This window comes from Dermatophagoides farinae, chromosome 8 (genome assembly GCF_024713945.1).
Source record: "Dermatophagoides farinae isolate YC_2012a chromosome 8, ASM2471394v1, whole genome shotgun sequence".
Taxonomy (NCBI): Eukaryota; Metazoa; Arthropoda; class Arachnida; order Sarcoptiformes; family Pyroglyphidae; genus Dermatophagoides; species Dermatophagoides farinae.
This window is the reverse complement of record NC_134684.1, coordinates 520,673-540,018: the sequence shown is the minus strand read 5'-3', so window position 1 is coordinate 540,018 and position 19,346 is coordinate 520,673. Positions and strand designations below refer to the sequence as shown.

General features: G+C 30.1%; 12 protein-coding genes across 17 annotated transcripts; 4 read left to right on the top strand and 8 right to left on the bottom strand.

Moving 5' to 3' along the window:
- Positions 1 to 29: 29 nt before the first annotated feature.
- LOC124495353 (uncharacterized) lies at positions 30 to 3,107 on the bottom strand. Its single transcript, XM_047058706.2, has 3 exons — positions 2,387 to 3,107; positions 1,265 to 2,322; positions 30 to 1,196 (listed from the first exon to the last, which is right to left on the bottom strand). The coding sequence occupies exons 1-2, from the start codon at positions 2,762 to 2,764 to the stop codon at positions 1,420 to 1,422; spliced, it is 1,281 nt and encodes a 426-aa protein (XP_046914662.2). The 5' UTR covers positions 2,765 to 3,107; the 3' UTR covers positions 30 to 1,196; positions 1,265 to 1,419.
- Positions 428 to 1,369, top strand: LOC124495354 (uncharacterized). Its single transcript, XM_075733307.1, has 2 exons — positions 428 to 542; positions 617 to 1,369. The coding sequence occupies exons 1-2, from the start codon at positions 441 to 443 to the stop codon at positions 1,367 to 1,369; spliced, it is 855 nt and encodes a 284-aa protein (XP_075589422.1). The 5' UTR covers positions 428 to 440.
- A 405-nt stretch (positions 3,108 to 3,512) lies between the features above and the next one.
- Positions 3,513 to 4,856, top strand: LOC124496085 (motile sperm domain-containing protein 2). The gene has a single exon (XM_047059553.2). It carries the CDS (start codon positions 3,776 to 3,778, stop codon positions 4,601 to 4,603), a length of 828 nt encoding a protein of 275 aa, XP_046915509.2. The 5' UTR covers positions 3,513 to 3,775; the 3' UTR covers positions 4,604 to 4,856.
- LOC124496086 (23 kDa integral membrane protein) lies at positions 4,651 to 8,549 on the bottom strand. Of its 5 annotated transcripts, XM_075733304.1 has the most exons (5): positions 8,331 to 8,491; positions 7,787 to 7,871; positions 7,597 to 7,700; positions 5,922 to 6,040; positions 4,651 to 5,857 (listed from the first exon to the last, which is right to left on the bottom strand). In XM_075733304.1, the coding sequence occupies exons 4-5, from the start codon at positions 5,982 to 5,984 to the stop codon at positions 5,225 to 5,227; spliced, it is 696 nt and encodes a 231-aa protein (XP_075589419.1). In that variant the 5' UTR covers positions 5,985 to 6,040; positions 7,597 to 7,700; positions 7,787 to 7,871; positions 8,331 to 8,491; the 3' UTR covers positions 4,651 to 5,224. The 5 variants fall into 5 exon arrangements, with proteins under 5 accessions (XP_075589419.1, XP_075589420.1, XP_075589418.1 ...); XM_075733305.1 differs by lacking the exon at positions 7,787 to 7,871 and having other exon boundaries at positions 8,331 to 8,549; XM_075733303.1 differs by lacking the exon at positions 8,331 to 8,491 and having other exon boundaries at positions 7,787 to 7,993.
- A 35-nt stretch (positions 8,550 to 8,584) lies between these two features.
- Positions 8,585 to 10,139, top strand: LOC124495434 (uncharacterized). The gene is made up of 2 exons (XM_047058812.2): positions 8,585 to 9,340; positions 9,417 to 10,139. The coding sequence occupies exons 1-2, from the start codon at positions 9,037 to 9,039 to the stop codon at positions 9,938 to 9,940; spliced, it is 828 nt and encodes a 275-aa protein (XP_046914768.2). The 5' UTR covers positions 8,585 to 9,036; the 3' UTR covers positions 9,941 to 10,139.
- LOC124496090 (uncharacterized) lies at positions 10,058 to 10,972 on the bottom strand. Its single transcript, XM_047059558.2, has 2 exons — positions 10,476 to 10,972; positions 10,058 to 10,409 (listed from the first exon to the last, which is right to left on the bottom strand). The coding sequence occupies exons 1-2, from the start codon at positions 10,750 to 10,752 to the stop codon at positions 10,225 to 10,227; spliced, it is 462 nt and encodes a 153-aa protein (XP_046915514.2). The 5' UTR covers positions 10,753 to 10,972; the 3' UTR covers positions 10,058 to 10,224.
- A 9-nt stretch (positions 10,973 to 10,981) lies between these two features.
- Csl4 (exosome component 1 Csl4) lies at positions 10,982 to 12,173 on the bottom strand. Its single transcript, XM_047059557.2, has one exon. The coding sequence runs from the start codon at positions 12,119 to 12,121 to the stop codon at positions 11,384 to 11,386; it is 738 nt and encodes a 245-aa protein (XP_046915513.2). The 5' UTR covers positions 12,122 to 12,173; the 3' UTR covers positions 10,982 to 11,383.
- A 41-nt stretch (positions 12,174 to 12,214) lies between these two features.
- Positions 12,215 to 14,247, bottom strand: papi (tudor and KH domain containing protein papi). The gene has a single exon (XM_047059556.2). It carries the CDS (start codon positions 14,124 to 14,126, stop codon positions 12,411 to 12,413), a length of 1,716 nt encoding a protein of 571 aa, XP_046915512.2. The 5' UTR covers positions 14,127 to 14,247; the 3' UTR covers positions 12,215 to 12,410.
- A 40-nt stretch (positions 14,248 to 14,287) lies between these two features.
- Positions 14,288 to 14,782, bottom strand: LOC124496304 (uncharacterized). Its single transcript, XM_047059815.2, has 2 exons — positions 14,558 to 14,782; positions 14,288 to 14,487 (listed from the first exon to the last, which is right to left on the bottom strand). Exons 1-2 carry the CDS (start codon positions 14,780 to 14,782, stop codon positions 14,407 to 14,409), a joined length of 306 nt encoding a protein of 101 aa, XP_046915771.1. The 3' UTR covers positions 14,288 to 14,406.
- A 193-nt stretch (positions 14,783 to 14,975) lies between these two features.
- Positions 14,976 to 16,459, bottom strand: LOC124496303 (uncharacterized). Of its 2 annotated transcripts, none has more exons than XM_075733545.1 (3): positions 16,374 to 16,459; positions 15,185 to 15,621; positions 14,976 to 15,127 (listed from the first exon to the last, which is right to left on the bottom strand). In XM_075733545.1, exons 2-3 carry the CDS (start codon positions 15,476 to 15,478, stop codon positions 14,987 to 14,989), a joined length of 435 nt encoding a protein of 144 aa, XP_075589660.1. In that variant the 5' UTR covers positions 15,479 to 15,621; positions 16,374 to 16,459; the 3' UTR covers positions 14,976 to 14,986. The 2 variants fall into 2 exon arrangements, with proteins under 2 accessions (XP_075589660.1, XP_046915770.2); XM_047059814.2 differs by lacking the exon at positions 16,374 to 16,459 and adding an exon at positions 15,763 to 15,897.
- Positions 15,772 to 17,255, top strand: LOC124496301 (A disintegrin and metalloproteinase with thrombospondin motifs adt-2-like). The gene has a single exon (XM_047059810.2). It carries the CDS (start codon positions 15,844 to 15,846, stop codon positions 16,843 to 16,845), a length of 1,002 nt encoding a protein of 333 aa, XP_046915766.2. The 5' UTR covers positions 15,772 to 15,843; the 3' UTR covers positions 16,846 to 17,255.
- A 519-nt stretch (positions 17,256 to 17,774) lies between these two features.
- Positions 17,775 to 19,316, bottom strand: LOC124496300 (gastric triacylglycerol lipase). The gene is given in 2 exon segments (XM_047059808.2): positions 17,775 to 18,815; positions 18,818 to 19,316. Coding segments are annotated over 2 exon segments (1,299 nt in total). The 5' UTR covers positions 19,194 to 19,316; the 3' UTR covers positions 17,775 to 17,892.
- Positions 19,317 to 19,346: the final 30 nt, after the last annotated feature.

The window sequence follows — 19,346 nt, the reverse complement described above, 5'->3', positions numbered from 1 at the left end:
TTTCTATATGAAACAAAACAATAAAATGGTTTTGGTTGTCGGGCGTTTATTATTTTCTCTGAATCATCAAATGGAATAATGGATTTGTGATGAAAACATGATTGTTTCCAGGTTTACAAAATTTGAGATTATAGGCGTTACGATAATAATAATAATAATAATATAATAAATGTTTCTATTTGACAAATTTTTTACGCATTAAAACGGAACTTTATATACCAAGAGATCTGTGATAACAACAACAGGTAATGTATGCGGAAAGGAAAAAATGATTTGTCATCACAAAGAGCCAATCATTACGTCATTAACCATGGATGAAAAAAAACAGATTTAACATAACAATGAAGAAAGAATGAAAAAAAATTCGAAATTCGTAATATTTTGAATACGTGTTGTATAAATTGTAAAAATTGAATGAACCAAATTTTTTCTTCTCACAAATGACAATGAAATTACGATTCAATATAAAAAGAATATGGCGCATCATACAGAATAAAATTTTTCAACGACAAAATATAATTGTCATCAATATAATGTGGATGGTTAGCACTATGCAGTGGTTTCAAATTGCTTTTCATCAATTTTTGTTCCTGTTTGTTTGAATTTCTCATTTTAGGGTATCAACATGTTGTTACTTTTGGTAACTGTCATCATTAGATTGGCGATGAAATTGCGAACAAGACAAATATTTGAAATCTTAATGAATGATCCACATCGGGCTATGAAGATTGTAGCGCGTAATGAAAAGCCTGATTTTTATATTGATCGACTTTTCAATCGAATTATAATGCTGTCATCATTCTACATCATTGTAGGTGTTGTTGGTCTGTTTGCTTATTATAGACGACAAACAATGGAATTATTGCATCAATTTTCGTCAATATTCTCTATGGTGATCACCATTTATCTACTTGATCCAATAATGAGTGAACAAATCTATCTTCAACGGCGATTCATAACATCATTACGTTATGTAATTATTGGCCATAATTTCAATGATGGCCTTTCATCATATTGGCTACAAATGGCACAAAATCTATTAAATTGTTGTGGTTCGAATAATCCAGAAAAACAATTTAATAGGAATAATATTCCATTGACTTGTTGTGAATCATTGACGGAATCGAAAATTGAAAAATGGAAAATGAATAAAATTGTAAAATGTCATATCAAAGATGATGCAGGTGCAGATGGATCTGGAAAAAAGAGATTGAAAAAGAAAAGATTAAATTTGAAAAAACCATGCATTAGTTCAATTTATTACCACGTATTAACCAATGTTTTTTGGACATGGTTATCAATGAACGTAATACTTCAATTATTTATTGTTAATCTAGTGTTTCGTGTTTATTGTCGACGATATATTTGAATTAATTAATTAATCAAAAACATACAATAAATGGATGTGTTTTTCTCCATTTATAGATCAATACTGATGGAAACCAATCGACTTATATCGATAATAAGTATCGATTGTGTTACAACAAGTAAAATAATCATTATAACAATCATTGGTGATAGTGCACATTGTCTTTCAAATGATGGTAGAATTTTTGCCGCCGAACACCAAAGATTTTGATCATTATCATCATCATTGTTATTATTATTTTCAATGGATGATGAATTATTCGTTATATTATTCTGTTGCTGTCGTTGTTGTTGTTGTCGTTGTTGTTGTTGTGGAAAAAAATATTTCAATGAATTCCATGAATGATCATAATGATTCAGTTCTTTACAACATGATAATGGAATTGTATCATTCATTGAATGTCCATGTTGTATGTTGTTGCTGTTGTTGTTGTTGTTGTGAGAAACTTGTTGATGTAACAGATAAAACCAATCACAACAATTGAGCCATTGATTTGTATGATGAACATAAATCATTAGCCATCGATGATTATCATGATCATTATAATGATCATAAATGAATCTTATGGAAGATCCATTAGCAAAACGAATCCAAAATTTAAATAGAAACATTGTGAATACAAGTAATGCAATGATTATTATAATCAACATTGGTATAACAATCCATCGATAGATTTTCATCGCTCTGGTATTATTATGGCTCCGATAGCACATTGCAACCATTCCGAATATGAAAATCATACTACTAAACAGTACGATCATTATGATCCATGAATCAAACAATTCAATTTTATCATTAGAAAGACGCCGTTGATGTTTAAATTGTTCAATCAAATTTTTTGTTTGAATTTCATTAAAATCCGTAAACCAAAATTCAATTGTTTGTCGATCTAAATCATTGAGATTTTTATAGAATACTGAATGCCATAATGCGTAAATAATTAATGCTAAAATCTGTAATTGAATAGAAAAAAAAATCAAATGGCCATTAATATATTTTAGAGAATAAACAACTTACAAACAGAATTGATTGATTACAACAAAACGATTTAATTGCTTCAATCTGTTTTGGTTTCATATTACCATAATCAATCCATTTGAAATGTTCAGGATAATCATCATCATCATCATAATAATCGTCATCATCACTAGTTCTGTTGTGGATATGTTTTATTTTTCCAATATAAATCTTTTTTCTCAAAGGAAATAATCTTTCAGCATTATAATTTAGACTAAAAAATGGTGAATAATTTGATCTTGTTGCCGTTAATGGTGATGATGATGATGATTTGGATCGTCGATTCAATGATGAATCAACATTAACATTAAGCCTTAAACTAGGCCGATCGTTTTGTTGCTGTTTTTGTATACTTGTAGTATTATAGTAATTTTTCATTGAAATGAAAAAAAAAAGTTTTTACGATTCTTCAATTGATTTTTCAAAATACAAACATTCATTATATATTAGTAGAGATCCATTATCCATTGTTATGAACGACAATTGAATTTCTATGGAAAATCATTTTCGAATTTTCTTTTTTTTTCTGAATTCCGGAACAATTAATTAACATCGGCCAAACGAATGATTTTTGAAATCAGAAAATTTTTGTCTATCACAAATAAGTAATAAGTTGTTGAAATTTTTCACGTGAATTGATAACCAATAATCGAATCATATAATCATTTGATTTTTTTTTTATAATCAAAAAATAAAAATCATCAAGTTTTCTTGTTTGTCAATTATTATTAACCATTGACAAGGGGGAATAAATTTGCTTACTATTCACACACACACACACACACACACACACACACACACACATCACTTACACACATACACAAAACAATCAGGAGTTTTTTTTTTATAAAAATTGAAATTTAAACAAGATTTTTTTTGATGACAGGGTTTTTTCTACTGATTATTATCATCATCCAATGTTTAAATATCCTGATTAAACACTTGTGTGTATGTGTATGTGATCAATCACTACTAATCGATTGAGATTTTTCTTTTTATTTGTTTGAACAACAAAAAACTTTCTTTTATTTCATTTCATCACATTAATCAATCATCAATCAATAATTATTGTACTTGATTGATTGATTAAAACATTATGATGATTATGATGACAAGAGAAATTCGTTTATTTTTTTTGGATCCTTGAGTACCTGTGAACCAAATATTTTTGGAGTATATATAATTTGGTTGGATTCTAAGAAAAAAATTCATTCACTTGTGTATTCGTTTATTTTTTCTTCGTTGGATCCTTGTGTACCAACAAATAATCAATTAACAACAACAGCAGCAGCAGCAGTATATATAATTCGGTGGCTTGGATTATCTTTTTTTAATTTGATTTGATTGATATCAATTTTTTGTATTCTGACCAAAAGCTTCCTACCAAAGATGCCTTCCGGATCAAATTCCATCGATTTATCGATTATGATCGAAAGAATTCGTGAACGTTTGGAACGAGAATTTGGCGAAAATGAAACGTTATATCATCCGAATGATATCGAAAGAATTCGTACGGATTCATGGCAAATAGAACGTTATATTGAAGAATATCATCATAATGAAGATAAAGCTTATGATGCGATCGTAAAAACATTGAAATGGAGAAAATCTGAACGTGTGAATGAAATTCGTGAAACCGATTTTTTTAAAGAAATGTGGACATTTACCAGTGTGGAAATTCATGGCCATGATCGTCAAGGACGTGTTCTACATTGGGTAACATTACAAAATATTACCGTACCAAAAGATATTATGGATTTGGGATTCCGATTCACTCTCTACATTTCTGAACAAATAGATAAATTGGCTGGACGTAAAGGCTGTACGACAGTGGTCAATGTTCGCCACGCTGGTTTACGTAATTTTCAAATAGATATAATACGAATGCTTCTAACCATTCCACAACATTATCCTGGTTTAGTACGAATGTTTTTAGTCGTTGATCAACCATATTTATTACGAACTGTAATAAATATTTTACTCAACGTGGTTGATGAAAAAATACGCAAACGAATGGCATTCATATCGAACGCAGATCTGACAAAATATGTCGATCCAAAATTGATTCCAAAATCAATGAATGGTATGCGAACAAAATTATTTCAACCAACAAATATACCATCAGTAAAAGATTGTTATGAACGTTTAGGATTAGGAATGAAAATCTGTGATGAAGTGGATAAAGCGTTGAACATTGTTAAAAAACATTTAATTTGAATCCATTTAATATTGTTAATTCACATATATAGATAATCGATAACCACTAGTTAGACACTATTTTTATTTTTATTTTATTTTATTTTTTCATTTTCAATTTATCATTTTATTTGTTGTATTAATCAATCAATTAATAATTAATTAATATTCATGTAAATTTGTTAGTATGTGCGTATAATAGTGCATTATATATGATGATTTTAAAGTTTGTTTTTTGTTGTTTAAAAATAAAAATTTGAAAAACAAAACAAAATTAAAATGGAAACCAATCAATCAATCATTCCATTGGTTCCATGTGTGTGTGTGTGTACAACAAAGATGATAGATTGTAAAAAAAGGTGTTCAAAGCCATTCACATCATCATGTCAACAGATTACAAATTGCATTCAATGCGTAATATCATCATATATAAGTGGAGAAAAAAAACGTGTGTGTGAAAATATGAATTTTAAAAATGTTAAACTTGTTGCTTTGCTTGCTTGTTATTTGGTATAAATAAAAATATAGAGTATGTTAAAAGGAAAAAAAATGAAGAAAACAAAGTGATGATGATAGTTTGTATGTGGTGTATGATGAGCGTGTTTTGTTTATTGGTAAAAATTCAGTGCTTCTTCGATATTTTTAAATAGCTCGAAGATCTCGTGAAAGGCAACAAGCCATTAAAATAACGATTAATTGTAGTAGAATCAATGCATATGCAGCATATGTAACCGAACCCAATGTTGATTCAATGAATGGTGAATTTTTACATCCATGATCAAAAATTATCTGATTTCGTGGACAACTGGCTGCTGGATTTTGTACCGATACTTTGGACATTTGATCGCAACAACTAGCAGGAAGATCACCAGAAGGATAATCATTGGGACCTTCGAAACCACAGCAACGGAAAAATTTCTGTATCAATTGAAGGCCATAAGCTAATTTTGAATCACCAGGATATCGTTGTATGGCTTTCTTTATGCCCGTTTCAAGGTTTGTTGTTAACTCATCTTTGTATTTGAAGCTATAATAAAACAGGACGATTTCTCCAATAACCAAAAAGAAAATTATATAACCATAAACGTCCAATAGAGTGCTACTTTCAAGACAGGCACCAAAGGCGCCAATAGCGGCAATCAAAGCGATCAATATACCAAAAATAATCAAAACAATGGAACCTGTTCTGAAGTTTGTCTGAACAATAACGTCCCAATCTTGATCATTTTTGTCGAAAATTGAAAAGCCAGTATAGGTGAGAAAAATTCCGATACACTATTTTTTAAAAAGAAAAATGTAAATAATTTATTCTATAGTGGAAAATATAGTAAAAACTTACCAATAAGGCCAGGTTAAACAATACCAAGGCCAATTTGACCAAAGCTCCACCACAGGTAGCCATTAGTGATTTATTCTGTACGATTATAACACTGGAACCACCACCACTTGATGAATATACTGATTTTGATGATTTCGCAGATGGCATTTTCCAAGGTGGTTAGGAGGATGTGATTAAATCAAATCAAATAAAACAAAAAAAAGAATTAAAATTCAAAAACGAATAAAACCAAAATTTATATGCCTAACAAATATCGAATGTACTGTGAAACCTTTGAACTTATTTATTCGTCCGTTTTATACATTAAAATGGAAAATAAAAAAATTGGATTATGTTTTCTAGTAATTTAATAACCATAAAATCAATTACAATAATTGTTCAATCTGATATTATAGTGCGAAAGAATAATACCAATCAACTAACCTATGGAAACAAAACCATTGCTAGAGTGCAATGGCCAACCAAATGATATTTAAAATGATTTAAATCAGGATCCATAGAATATGGATACATACACACCATGGTGAAATAAAAAGAAAAGAAAATAAAGCAATTTGCTTATACTATGGATAATGAACACGCACGTTTAACGATATTGGATACATATTATTTGTGCATTGCATACACAAATAATATATGTGTGAAACGTGTGAGTAAATAAGGCAATCCTTACCAGAAAAAAAAACCAAAAAATAAAGGTGATTGAACTGCATAAACAACTACCAAGTAAATATTATTGAAAATTGATAGGGTCGTTTTTATATCAAAAGAACCAAGGCCTAAACATATAAATTTCAATATACAAACTAAAGTAGTAATTAAACAAATGACAGTAAATTTTTTTTCTTTTTGAAAAACTAAACGACAATTTAACCATCAATCGATAGGTCACTTTCGATCAATGATATTATTTAAACAACAACAACAAAAAAAATTTCAATTGTCGTATAATAAAAAATGTGGATCAATAGTTTTATATTGGAATCGATTTTTTTCCACGAAAAAAAAATTTCATCGAAAAAAAAAGAAAAACCAACAAAAAAAAGTCTATATGTAATTGAAATGAGTTACATAATCAATAAAATATAATATATATGGCAACATTGATAATGTGTGCCAGTGGATAGGATGATTTTTTTTTAAATCGAAAAAAATATGAACAAAAAATCTATAGCACAAACCTTGTTTACACAAATCGAAATGGGAAAAAATTATTATACAAGCTGAGATCAAGTTGAATCAACAAAACAAAAATGTGATTGTAAAGGGTTTCGAAGAAAAACAGAATGGTGATTATTCAACAAAAGCTGTCGCAGCTTATCACGGATATGATGCAAATATGATAAATGACAACAATTGTCAATCAACTACTAATGATATGAATGAAAAAAGAAATTTTTTTATGTTATGTTATCATTCCACAATCGACTATTGTATACAATCATGAATTGTTGTCAATTTTTTTTGTGTTTTAATGAAAAAATAATGTGTCACAAAAATGTAAAAAAAAATGATGTCGAATGTTTTTTCTTGTGAAGAATGAAAAAAAAAATTTGTTTAAATAGATAAACAAACTTGACTTGGCTCTCATAAATATAAGTATATAAGTAGTAGTAGTATATGACAATGAATTTGAATTGATTTGAAAAAAAATTAATGATTCATAGATACATACCGTTTTTAGTTTTCTTTTCGAAATTTGTTGTTTGTTCGAAGAATTGGCTAATAAAATGATCAACGAGCCTAAAAAAATGACCAATTATCACTGATGGACAATTACTATAATGAACCTGAACAAAAAATGACCAATTATCACTGATGGACAATTACTATAATGAATGAACAAAAAATCAGGTACTACACACCAATTAATAAATAGAACGTGATTTTCGATTTTTCTGTATATAAAAATCGAAATAGATTCAAGTTTTTCAGCTTTCTTTTTGCTCACTTTCTTTCAATTATGGTTATGATGATGATGAGTAAGGATGTTGTACAGTCGTTTGTTTATTGAATGTACGCGCGTTTATGACATTGTATCATCCATTGATTTCAATGTTGATCATGTCACACAAATACAAGTTGAAAATTTCAATGAAAACAACGTCGTATACATATACACGCGAATAAGCAAAAGAAAAAAAAGGACACTTGAATCAAATAGCAAAACAAAAACCAAAAATACACAGCTATTGACTACTCCAACTTTTTTTTTTATTTTTCTCACTCAGCGGAAACAATCATTCAATCAATCATCGATAATTTGTGGTGGCAGTGTGTGTGTATTGGATGGAACTTGTTTTTTTTTATTTGCTCGAATTCAGATGGAACTTGTTTTTTTTATTCATTTGCTATGCATTGATGTTCGAAGTAAAATTCTTCAAATGAAAAAGAATTGCAATATCTTACCTTGAACTTTGAAATCAGAGCCAAAATTTCTGAAGATGGATGATAGAGAAATTCACACTAACAAAATACAATGTTTTTTTGTTGGTCAATAAATAAATACGCTCCAGCTCAACTTCTAAAACATACAATGGTTGTAGTCGTTTTGGCATATATTGAAGTTTTGTTTTTTTTTTCTGTCGTGTATTCAGTTCGATCGATGATGAAACTGGTTGCCATTGGATACATTGTCTATGAACAAGACACGGCTGTCTTGATTCGGGGATTTTCGGGGAAAACAAGAATTAATTGATCGCTATATATTTTCTCAAGGATCGGTCAATTTTTTTTATATATATCGATTTTTTTTTTGAATCTGGATTATTATTTTTTATTGTTATTGCTGGTTTTTTCTCTTTTTTTTAATTTTTCTTTTTTATTGCTTGTAATATACTTTCTTAAATGAATGAAGAGGGAGTTACAAAAAAAAACATTAGAGATCTCAACAACAACAAAACGAATTTGAGAGAGAAAACAACCTGCTACCTGAATATTTTTGGTCAACTCTGTGTGTGTGTGTAATAGAAAATCTAAATTTGTTCATCAATAAATAAAAAAAAAAAATCTTAACCGGCCAACGCGGACACTTGTCAATTTTTTTTTCATCCCAAAAAAATCATTCAACTCGAACTGGACTAAAGTGGTGCGGTGCTCATCACACGCGGCAGCTATGTCAAAATTTAACGATTTAAATTCAGACAAACAAATCCTTTATTTAGTACAATGGTTTGCTGAATTTAGTGAATTTCAACGACAAGATTTTCTTTTGGATCATCTGTGTCCAATTTATCGAAATTTTTTCCAACAAAATTTATTTACTGGTTCCAATCACGACGATAATAACAATGATGGTGCACAGGAAGAAACAGTCAAACAAAATGGTTCAAAATTGGAAAAAGAAACCAATGGTGAAACTTTAATTGATAATAATGATGAAAGTTCCAAATTAGCTGATAATATGAACGAATCGTTAAGTAAGTTTTCGATGATGTTTGTCTGTAATTAAATTTTTAATTGTTTTTTTTCTCTCTCTCTAAAACAAACCATAAGAAATTTCCAAAAAACCACCATCAATATTTGAATGTCGAATGAAATTATTCAAAGAATGGTTCTTGAATCAATGGCAAGATCAGGATCGAATTGAATTTTTATTGCGATTGAAAAATGTTGATTCAGAATTTGTAATGGATTTTTATAGACGATTACTTAGTGACGAAAATATTTCAAATCTTACAACATTCCAATCAATCATTGAAAATGATGATAATCGTAAACGTTTAGTTGAACGTTTAGATATGATGAATATGGCCATTTTTACTACGAAAAAATCAAATGTACTTGAACATTCCCAACAACAACAACAACAGATTGATCTAACAGTAAATGGTTTCAGCAGCTCAGAATCGAAACCTGATTTATTGGCCAATTGTCATAGTGCCATCCAACAACAACAAGAATCAACGAATAATGTGGATGAAAATACCAACAACAGCCAAGAAGAAAATCTGATCGTCACCGATGAACATTCCAATATCGATCATGATAACAATACAACTCCTGATCTTTTAGCTTGAAAAAAAAGAATGTTTGGCTGCCATCAAGATTGACTCGCTCAGCACTGTTTTTTTTTTGCTTTTAACTCATAGCCAAGAATTTTTTTTTTTTTGATCATTTTTGATATGCGAATTTAATTTCGAAAACAAAATCATTTTTTTTTATTTATAACTTAATCAACGAACAAAAATAAAACTAAAACAAAAGAAAGAAAAAAAACTCCATGTGCGATATGACACGATTTGAATGAATCGAACGAAAAAAAAATTTTTTTTTGGTCCAGAATCCAGAATTTTTTTTTTATTTAGGAAACAATTGTCGTCGGCGGTGGACCTACAGTCATCGTTCCAGGTACAGAACCAGATCTTTGTTGTTTTAATGAACGGCCATCTTTTTCTGGTTGGCAAAGTTTATAGATAGTGATGGCAACAAATACAATAAAAGCCAATCCTAATACAATCATGGCATACATCCAAAAGTTTGCTTCCTCTAAAATGGAAATAAAAAACGAAAAAAAAATGATTAAATATTCTGGTCATCTGTTTTATTATTTACCTGGATAATATTTAGCAAAACTTTTTGCTATCAATTCATTCGGTACAAATGATGATTGTTCGATATGTTGTTGTTGATTGTTATGGTTACCAGCATCATCCATCGTTGGTTGATTTATAGATGATGATGATGAGATTGTGGCTTTAGCTAATGATGTTACAAAATGATGATCATGATAATCATCATCACCGGCGACGGTGACTGCGACAGTATCACCATCATTCGAATTAATTAGAGCCATTTTTGTTTGCATTATCAAATGATTAATCGAAGACATTGATAAGATGACAAATTGAACGGGTTTTTTAAAGTTTAAATTTTTTTTCAAAGTCCAAAAATTCTTTCAAAGTTGTTGAACAAGTAAATATATGGTCCAATTGTTTCAATGAATCATCATTATGTGCATGTGTCTTTTATATGGTGTTTTAAACGGGATTCAAAAGGATCAAAGAAAAAAACACTCGACTTTTATACACCAATAGAACATACTTCAGAATAAACTTGAGTTAACCGAAATAAAAAAAAAGAAAAAGTAACGATTTAATTCAATTCGTTTGAGCATAGATATATTGAAGAGTAGTCAGTGACAAAGAATTTGGCTTGTATAGATAGAGAGAATATATATAGAACGAATACACAGAGAATACTGTCTTCTTGACTACTGTATATAGCATCGATTCAAGCCAAGTTTTTCAATGGGGATTCTGTTTTTCTTGTTAATTTTAAATTAATTAATTCAATCCATAGGGAGTAAATAGTAATCAATTCACTCAATAAATTTAATTTGACGTGTTTGCATCCAGATAGATAATTAATGATGATGATGATGATGAATAAGATTTATATAAACAGTCATTTGAATTTAATTCATTCATCATGTAAATATTTACATGAAATGAAATTCAGATTTAGGCAATCAAATCAATATTGGCCACTTTTCTTGTTTCTTTCGAAAAAGTTCGTTGACACAAAACTTCAGCAGAATTCAATGGTATCATTGGTTCATTCCAATCATTTACAGCAACTACAACGCCAAGTTCTGGTGCAGCGGTTGTCAATAAGAATTGATGATTATCTCCAGCTGCTATAACCCGTGCAAGTATGATATCACCTGGATGAAAACAACGATTCACTTGTCGTAAACGTTGCTGCTGTGATGAAACACCATCATGAATATCGTCCAAACGAATTAAACCAGTATATGGTTGTTTAAGTATATGATCTTCAATACAGCATATACTACATTTAGCAAATGATGATGTTATTCTTATTACACGACATGTAACAATTGAACCTGGTTCCAAAAATGGTATTTGACGATCACCAGGTCTTATAACTTTTACGATTCTCTTTGTAATTTGATTCTGCAAAGATGATGATGAGCTATTGTTTTCTTCCATTGTTTTTGTTGCCATATCTTTATTATCATCATCATTTACAGGATGTGATTCTTGTTGTTCGGTTATTTGTATATAACCAACTACGGATGAATAAATCAAACCATTTTTCAAATATGTACCATTTGAAGCAATAATATCGCTTTGATGTTTGAGTAAACAATCGCCAGGCATCACAAGAATGTTTGGTTTATTCAAATCTTCTATCATAGCTTGATCTGATTTGGAAATATCTTCCATTTTAGCCATGTGTCTCACCAAAAAAAATCGAAAAAAATATTTCAGAAAAGCATTGAAAAATTCAACTATTTCAACCTAATGGGTCAAACACCAACATGATTCTTTTTTGAATTTTTTTTTTAATTATTTTATCACAAAAATATCAATCAAATAATTAGAGAAAATTAAGTTAAACAAGATAATAAGATTGAAAAAAGTCACGAAAAAAAATTCGAGTCAAGTATCCTAATATATCACAATTAATTCAAGGATTTGAACGATTTTTTTGTATTTTTTGGTACGGGTATTATTCCATTATTCATACATTGAGTTGAATACTTTTTTTTCGTCGATTAAGTAATTGCAACAATTTCTTTCCAACATTTTTTGTCATCAATTGATGAGGTAGTTTACTGAACATTTCTACCAGAAATATTCGCCGTCCATCATTATTATTGTCGTTACGATATTCATGGCATCGAATACTGATGACCGATTCCCATAAACCTTCACGTGTTAATTCACGAAAATATTTAATTTCTTCGGCAGACCATTCGTTTGGAGATATGTGATCAATATCATTAAGTGAACATCGAATAGCTTGAAATGGTAATCGAGTGAGAAAATTATCATTTAAATAGAACAAAGAATTTGCCGAATGTTGAGCAGTGATTCCAAAATCACCATAGAATACTGAAAATTTTTCCCCATCCAAACAATCTATGATATAACCACGATAAAATTTTTCAGCTGAATTATCATCGTCAACTTTTATTGCGACAATATCGTTTATTTTCAACGTACGACGATCACATCGACATGCTAATTGATTCTCGATATTTGAATAAAATTTTTTCATTTTTTCCATCAATTCATCAAGACGGATGCTACGCCTATTTTCATTGATTTGCACATAGAATGAGCTAGGATTATCGATATATGAAACAAACACTTGAACTGGTGGCAATATTGATGGCGAAATTGAACGATCATGATCATCGATCACATCCAATGATTCAGTCATATAGGAAATTCGTTCCATTGATAATGATGTTCGATGTTGAATGAATGTCTCTAATGATGAATCATTGGTTGTTAGCTGTTGTTGTTGAATATATTGGGGATGATTATCGCCCATAATGGCTAAATCACTGGACAATTCAAATGTTTCGAATGATTTGAGCATATCATAATCCCCGTCATCATCAAGGTTGATTATTTGAATTTGATCAGATGTCGATTGTTGTCGATGAAATCGTCGTTCTTGATCCAACAATTCTTCGATAAGATTATATGCCATTTTAATTTGATCACGAGTTCCATAAATATCAACAGTGATAAATTGTTTATTATAAGCAGGTTGATTGATTCGAATTTCAGCTCCAGAACATTTTGTCAACGATTTAATCGTACTGCCATTCACTCCCATTATTAATGGCAATTTAGTCGATAGAATTTCGAATTTTGTACATTCAATTGGAGGGACGGATCTGACTAGTTGATCAATACGACGTGATGCTTGCATAACATTTTTATGGAATCCTTGTATTGAAATATTTCGATATTTGACCGTTGTACCACCAATCGATTCTTGTTCAGTGTCGCTTTCGAATGAATTATCAATAATTTTTTCTTCTTTAATTTTCGTATCAGTTTGATATTGAATCTGTATGAAACAATCATTCTGTTCGAATACCGAATTTGGAACACGTTTATAAAGCAAAATAATTTCAATTGATGAATCATCCGACATTGTATCTGATCCATTATCAATATGCACGAAAAGCTTATTTGATTGATCTTTATCATTTACATGACCAGTTTTATTGAATTTAAATTGATCATCATCATCAAAATCATCTTCATCGTCATCACGATTAGCAAATAAATAAATTGAACCATAAGCAAGAATCAATGATGCACCAATACCACCGAACCAGAATAAACTTTTCGATAAACAAGACATTCTAAATAGCATGTGATGAATGTATTGGATACACTTTTTTTTGATGGATGATGATCCTTCTGATGTCATAACATCGGAGATTTTTTTTTGCTGTCGTATGCTTAATGCGTTTATCAAAAAGTGCCTAGGAAGAATACACGCTCAAAATATAAAATCAAAAAAGGAAAAACACACAATAATGCATTGATGATCACGTGACAACAATAATAACAACACATATCGATAGTATCGATATGAAAATTTTAAATTTTATTTTTTATATATATCAATTCATTCGAATGATACATCATTTAAATTTAAATATAAATGAATACATTTGTTATATGATGCCAATGATGATGAAAGATGATTATAATCGTTCAATACCTTGAGCTTGTTCAGCCGCCGCTTGTCGTTCAGCCTCTTTACGAGCTCTCCAACGTATGGCAGCCTGAATTGTTTGAGATTTATTTATTCAAATTAGATTTAGAAAAAAAAATTAAATTAAAATCTAATCAAACCTCAGTCATTTGAAGTTTAGCATTTGGATCAATATGATCAGGACAATAGATGATACAATAGGCGTGTATGAAACCAGGTATCCATAATAGAAATGTCAGGGCACAATTTAATACAAAATCAATACCACATCCTGTCATCATCATAACAGCTAAAGGAGGACAAAATAATGCTACCATCGATGCAAAACACCAAAGTTCATCACGACGTATAACTTTGAAACACATCTTTGATGATGATGATGATGATGATGACAAGTTGACAATTGATAATGGATTTTTTTTTTGCTGGTTGATCGGTTGATGATCATGATGAAAAAAAACTAGGCTAATCACTAACAATGACAAAGCAGATAGTTAAATTTTTTAAAATGATTTTGTTTTTTTTAAAACGATTTATTCCTGATGAATCATTGTTGATTGATCCATGTTTTAGGGTTGTGGAATTTCTGGAGGTGGTGGTGGTGGTGGTGGATTTGTTGGAGCTGTTGTAACGGCCTGTCTAGCTGCAGCTTCTTCACGTGCTCTTGCACGTGCTAAATATTCAGCTTTTTCTCGAGCACGACATGCTTGCTATAGAACAAATTTTTCGATTAAATCAATTCACAAACATTGACATTACATACAAACCTCGGTCATCAGAAATTTTTTTTTTGGATTAATACGATCTGGACAGAATACAATACACAGTGCATGTAAAAATCCAGGTATATAACATAAAAAAGTGAGAATACAATTCAATAGGAATTCTTTTCCACAACCATATAATAAAAGAACAGAAAGTGGTGGACAAAAAAACGCTACCGAAGCAGCACAACACCACATTTCTTCTTTACGTTCCGTTTCCCAGCACATTTTCGATTTGTTGTTGTTGTTGTTGTTGAATGTATTTGTCGTCGTGGCCAAATGAATGAATATTGACATGGTTCACATTTTTATCAGCCATTTTCATGATGATGATGATGACAACTAGACAAAATTTTGTTTTTCAAATTTATTCAAAAACTACTGATTCGTCGTCGTCAATTCAAGGTTTCGGTGATTTGCATTTCAATGAATCGAATTAACTAAAATTGATTAGAATAAAACAAAAAAAAATTTTTTTTGTTTGTTAGAAATTCAGAATATCAAATAAAAATTAGTCAAGAATAAAAATTTATAGAATTATGGAGCAATTATATTCATTATTATTGATATTTACTACATACTATCTTTGTACGTTCATCATAAGGACATCAATTGTTTCGCAATCAATTCTAATCAATGATAATCATCGTGGTCATTCGTTTATGCATCGAAAAGAATCATTAATACGTATCGATTTAGTCGATATTGATGATATTGAATTCGAAGGTAAACCAATAATGGGAAATCATGAAAATCATTTTGGAAATATTTATCTGAATCTATTCCTATTCTATGATGAACCATTAATACGAAGATTTCATCATGATAAACAAAAATTATATCGATTCATATATGCTGTAACAAATTCTGCATCATTATCATATAATAATCTACCAATGAAACAATTGGCTCAATTTCATTTTGTTATATTGGATATACAACAGATTCATGATTCAATTAAAATTGATGATAAAGCTGATGGTGAACAATATAGGCAATCATTTCGACAATTTTATCAACTAAATGAAACAATGCAACAACAACGATATGCAGCCACTATATTATTGACTGGTTATAATTTTCGTTTTCGTAGAAATAAAACCGATACACAAGGTTTGGCCACCGTTGGTCATATTGCTTGTAATCGACCAATGGAATCATTCATATTGGTAGAAGCAAGAAGTTATCGTACCGCATTCATTATGGCACATGAATTAGGACATGTATTGAGTATGTATCATGATGAAGAAATACCGGAAACAAGTTGTAGTACAAATTATATTATGTCATCCACTACTGGTCCGGGAAAGACACAATTCTCTATATGTAGTTATTTACAATTGAAACAATATTTTTTGGTTATGAATGAAAAAACGAAAAAATGTTTTCATTATTCACCACCAGCCACCAATGTAAAGATGATACAATTTCCATGCAATGATCATCATCATTGTCCTAATAATGATTTATCAATCACCGTTGATGAACAATGTAAAATGGCATTAGGTGAAACATTTCGTGCAAACATTTTAAATATAGAATTAGTATCCATTTGTACGAAAATCCAGTGTACAAATAATTTGGTCAATATTTACATTGATCCAGCAATCGAAAATACAACATGTGGCCCGAATAAATATTGTCGTGGTGGTAAATGTATTTGAACCAGATTAATAGATTTGATGATTGAGAAAAAGTTTTTTTTTATTAAATTTTTTCCATAATTAAAAAAATATACAAGCCAGCAATTTTTTTTCTGATTTTGCATACATAATGAAAAATGATCATGGAAAGATATCGTGTGTGAATTAATTACATTTCAAGTCACAACCACTGTTACTGGTACAGCTCGAGGTTCATCACGACATATAACGATGAATGCATGTATCAATCCAGGTATGTAAAACAACAATGTAAGAAAAATATTAAGACAAAAATCAACACCACAACCTTCCATCATCAATACACCAAGTGGTGGAAAAAACAAAGCGATAAATGCTGCACAACACATACATTCTCTAGCCATGGCAAATGATTTTGGTTATTTTCGGCGACGAAAATTTGATTCGAAATTCTGTGATAGGAACAAAAAAAACAAAGGGTTTAATAAAAAAAAAACAAAATTTTTTTTGTAATTTGAACAAACTTGCAAAAGACAGCTTTGATGGTTTGATGACTTCTGATGAAATGATGATGAAATATTACGCCCTTTAGCATACACAAACATATAATTATCCAACAAATGCATACAAAAATATTGTGGTTATCGATATTTTTTCGATTTTGCTGTCCAATCTAAATCTTATCATATCAACAGTCACTATTAATGTGTAATGGCAGTAGTAGTAGTAGTAGTGGTGGTATTGTGTAGTGTGAGTGGTATATGATGTGTGTGTGGTTGCCGCATCCTATTGTAGTATTATAGGTGGCGCAGCTATCTGTATATTATTTTCATGCATACCAAACTTTGATTTGTTGCATTATAAATTATATAAATAAAATAATCATCAAACAAACACATTGAACACAATTTGATATAGTTGATAATAAATCAATATAGATCGATAGTGAAAAGTATAATCATTTGGTGTGGTTTTTCTTGGAAAAAAAATTCTAGATAGCTTTATTTTGTTAGATTGAAATATTAGAAAAAAAATCATTTGAGATCGATAATGATGAATCAAAAGAACAGAAGAAAACAAATATATCAGTCAAGTATAACGAGCTAGCATGTCAATAAGTGCATTGATATATTCTTTTCCAGCATTCATTCCATACATAAAATCTAAATGTGTAAAACGTGGATCATCAATAATTTTATAATCAATTGATTTGATGCCAACATCTTGTAATTGTTGTCTTAAACGTTCAATATCCGGTATGGTTGATAAATCATCATTACGTGATTGTATGATGATTATTTTCACATTCGGTGATATTTGTTTTATATCATAATCAGGATTCATTTTCATACCATAATATTGACGATTCAATTCTGGTGAACCATAATCGAATCGTGCAAAACGATTATTCAGATATATTTGACCCCATTGTACAATATTCCAATCGGAAGTTCCATACCAACGTGCATATAATTCAGCACGACTTTTATTTAGATTACGTTGATCAGCGAAACCAAACCGGATGGCTAATCCAAATGAACACAATGGTGTTATCCAATGACAAGTACTGCCGATAATTAGATTATTGAGAAAAGCGGTAGAAAGAAAAAATTTATGACTTCGACGTCGTAACAGGGGAACAAATCTGGCAAGATAACGATAAAATGAACGTGAATTTTCCAAATAAACAACAGGTGCTAATGCAACGAATGGTTCGATTATGTTTGCATAATGTGGTTGGCTAGCTAGCAAAGCAAATCCAATAGTTGAACCTTGTGAATAACCAATATATCCAATTGTGCCATTATAACTGGTTTTATTTTTTACAAATCTTATAACAGCAGGTAAATCATATTGAGCCATATGATCCAATGTAAATTGCCAAAATCTATAATCCGTTACGGAAATATTAACATGTTGTTGACTATATTCACAACCACGATAATTCACTAGCCAAACATCATAGCGACCGGTTAACATGAGTGAAAAACCTAAATTATTACCATATGGTAATCGGTGGTATTCAAAATTGGTGAATTAATTAAAAATGAATCGGCAGACATAAAAAGACCATGGCCAAGAATCATTGGTTTTCGTTGTAATTTTTTAGCATGCATAATATCGCTTGGATCAACAATTCGACTAACTTTCAAGATGTAACCATCATCGGTTGTTATATTGTATGTTTCAGCTAGAAATCCACGTGATACAATCACTTCTTCAGTATTACGATCAAGATCTGGAACATAAACTTGAATGATTTGATGTGATGATCCAAACGTTCGATTCGCCAATTGTGGATTGTGACCGGATTGAACGATGACAAAAATATTGCCAATCGCTGATAGAATCACTACCACAAAATCAATTTTACAAAATTTCAGATACATTTTTTAAGGTTCCATTCGATGTTGTTAATCGCATTGGAAATTTATATTTGGCCAACATCAAAAAGTAGTAAGAAAAAAAATTGAAAATTGGAACAAAATCATCACCAATGTATGATGATTACTATCGCGGAAGAGGATTACAAATCAAGGTTC

What these genes read in the sequence shown, in the direction of transcription:
- LOC124495354 (XM_075733307.1), top strand. Translation starts at nt 441, where the DNA reads ATGACAATGAAATTACGATTCAATATAAAAAGAATATGGCGCATCATA. An exon ending in TCATCAATATAATGTGGATG is followed by an intron (nt 543 to 616) that starts GTTAGCACTATG and finishes TTCTCATTTTAG; the next exon opens with GGTATCAACATGTTGTTACT.
- LOC124495353 (XM_047058706.2), bottom strand. Translation starts at nt 2,764, where the DNA reads ATGAAAAATTACTATAATACTACAAGTATACAAAAACAGCAACAAAAC. An exon ending in GTAATCAATCAATTCTGTTT is followed by an intron (nt 2,323 to 2,386) that starts GTAAGTTGTTTA and finishes ATTCAATTACAG; the next exon opens with ATTTTAGCATTAATTATTTA.
- LOC124496085 (XM_047059553.2), top strand. Translation starts at nt 3,776, where the DNA reads ATGCCTTCCGGATCAAATTCCATCGATTTATCGATTATGATCGAAAGA.
- LOC124496086 (XM_075733305.1), bottom strand. Translation starts at nt 5,984, where the DNA reads ATGGCTACCTGTGGTGGAGCTTTGGTCAAATTGGCCTTGGTATTGTTT. An exon ending in TGTTTAACCTGGCCTTATTG is followed by an intron (nt 5,858 to 5,921) that starts GTAAGTTTTTAC and finishes TTTAAAAAATAG; the next exon opens with TGTATCGGAATTTTTCTCAC.
- LOC124495434 (XM_047058812.2), top strand. Translation starts at nt 9,037, where the DNA reads ATGTCAAAATTTAACGATTTAAATTCAGACAAACAAATCCTTTATTTA. An exon ending in TAATATGAACGAATCGTTAA is followed by an intron (nt 9,341 to 9,416) that starts GTAAGTTTTCGA and finishes ACAAACCATAAG; the next exon opens with AAATTTCCAAAAAACCACCA.
- LOC124496090 (XM_047059558.2), bottom strand. Translation starts at nt 10,752, where the DNA reads ATGTCTTCGATTAATCATTTGATAATGCAAACAAAAATGGCTCTAATT. An exon ending in TTTTGCTAAATATTATCCAG is followed by an intron (nt 10,410 to 10,475) that starts GTAAATAATAAA and finishes TTTCCATTTTAG; the next exon opens with AGGAAGCAAACTTTTGGATG.
- Csl4 (XM_047059557.2), bottom strand. Translation starts at nt 12,121, where the DNA reads ATGGCTAAAATGGAAGATATTTCCAAATCAGATCAAGCTATGATAGAA.
- papi (XM_047059556.2), bottom strand. Translation starts at nt 14,126, where the DNA reads ATGACATCAGAAGGATCATCATCCATCAAAAAAAAGTGTATCCAATAC.
- LOC124496304 (XM_047059815.2), bottom strand. Translation starts at nt 14,782, where the DNA reads ATGTGTTTCAAAGTTATACGTCGTGATGAACTTTGGTGTTTTGCATCG. An exon ending in CTAAACTTCAAATGACTGAG is followed by an intron (nt 14,488 to 14,557) that starts GTTTGATTAGAT and finishes CAAACAATTCAG; the next exon opens with GCTGCCATACGTTGGAGAGC.
- LOC124496303 (XM_075733545.1), bottom strand. Translation starts at nt 15,478, where the DNA reads ATGTCAATATTCATTCATTTGGCCACGACGACAAATACATTCAACAAC. An exon ending in AAAAATTTCTGATGACCGAG is followed by an intron (nt 15,128 to 15,184) that starts GTTTGTATGTAA and finishes TTTGTTCTATAG; the next exon opens with CAAGCATGTCGTGCTCGAGA.
- LOC124496301 (XM_047059810.2), top strand. Translation starts at nt 15,844, where the DNA reads ATGCATCGAAAAGAATCATTAATACGTATCGATTTAGTCGATATTGAT.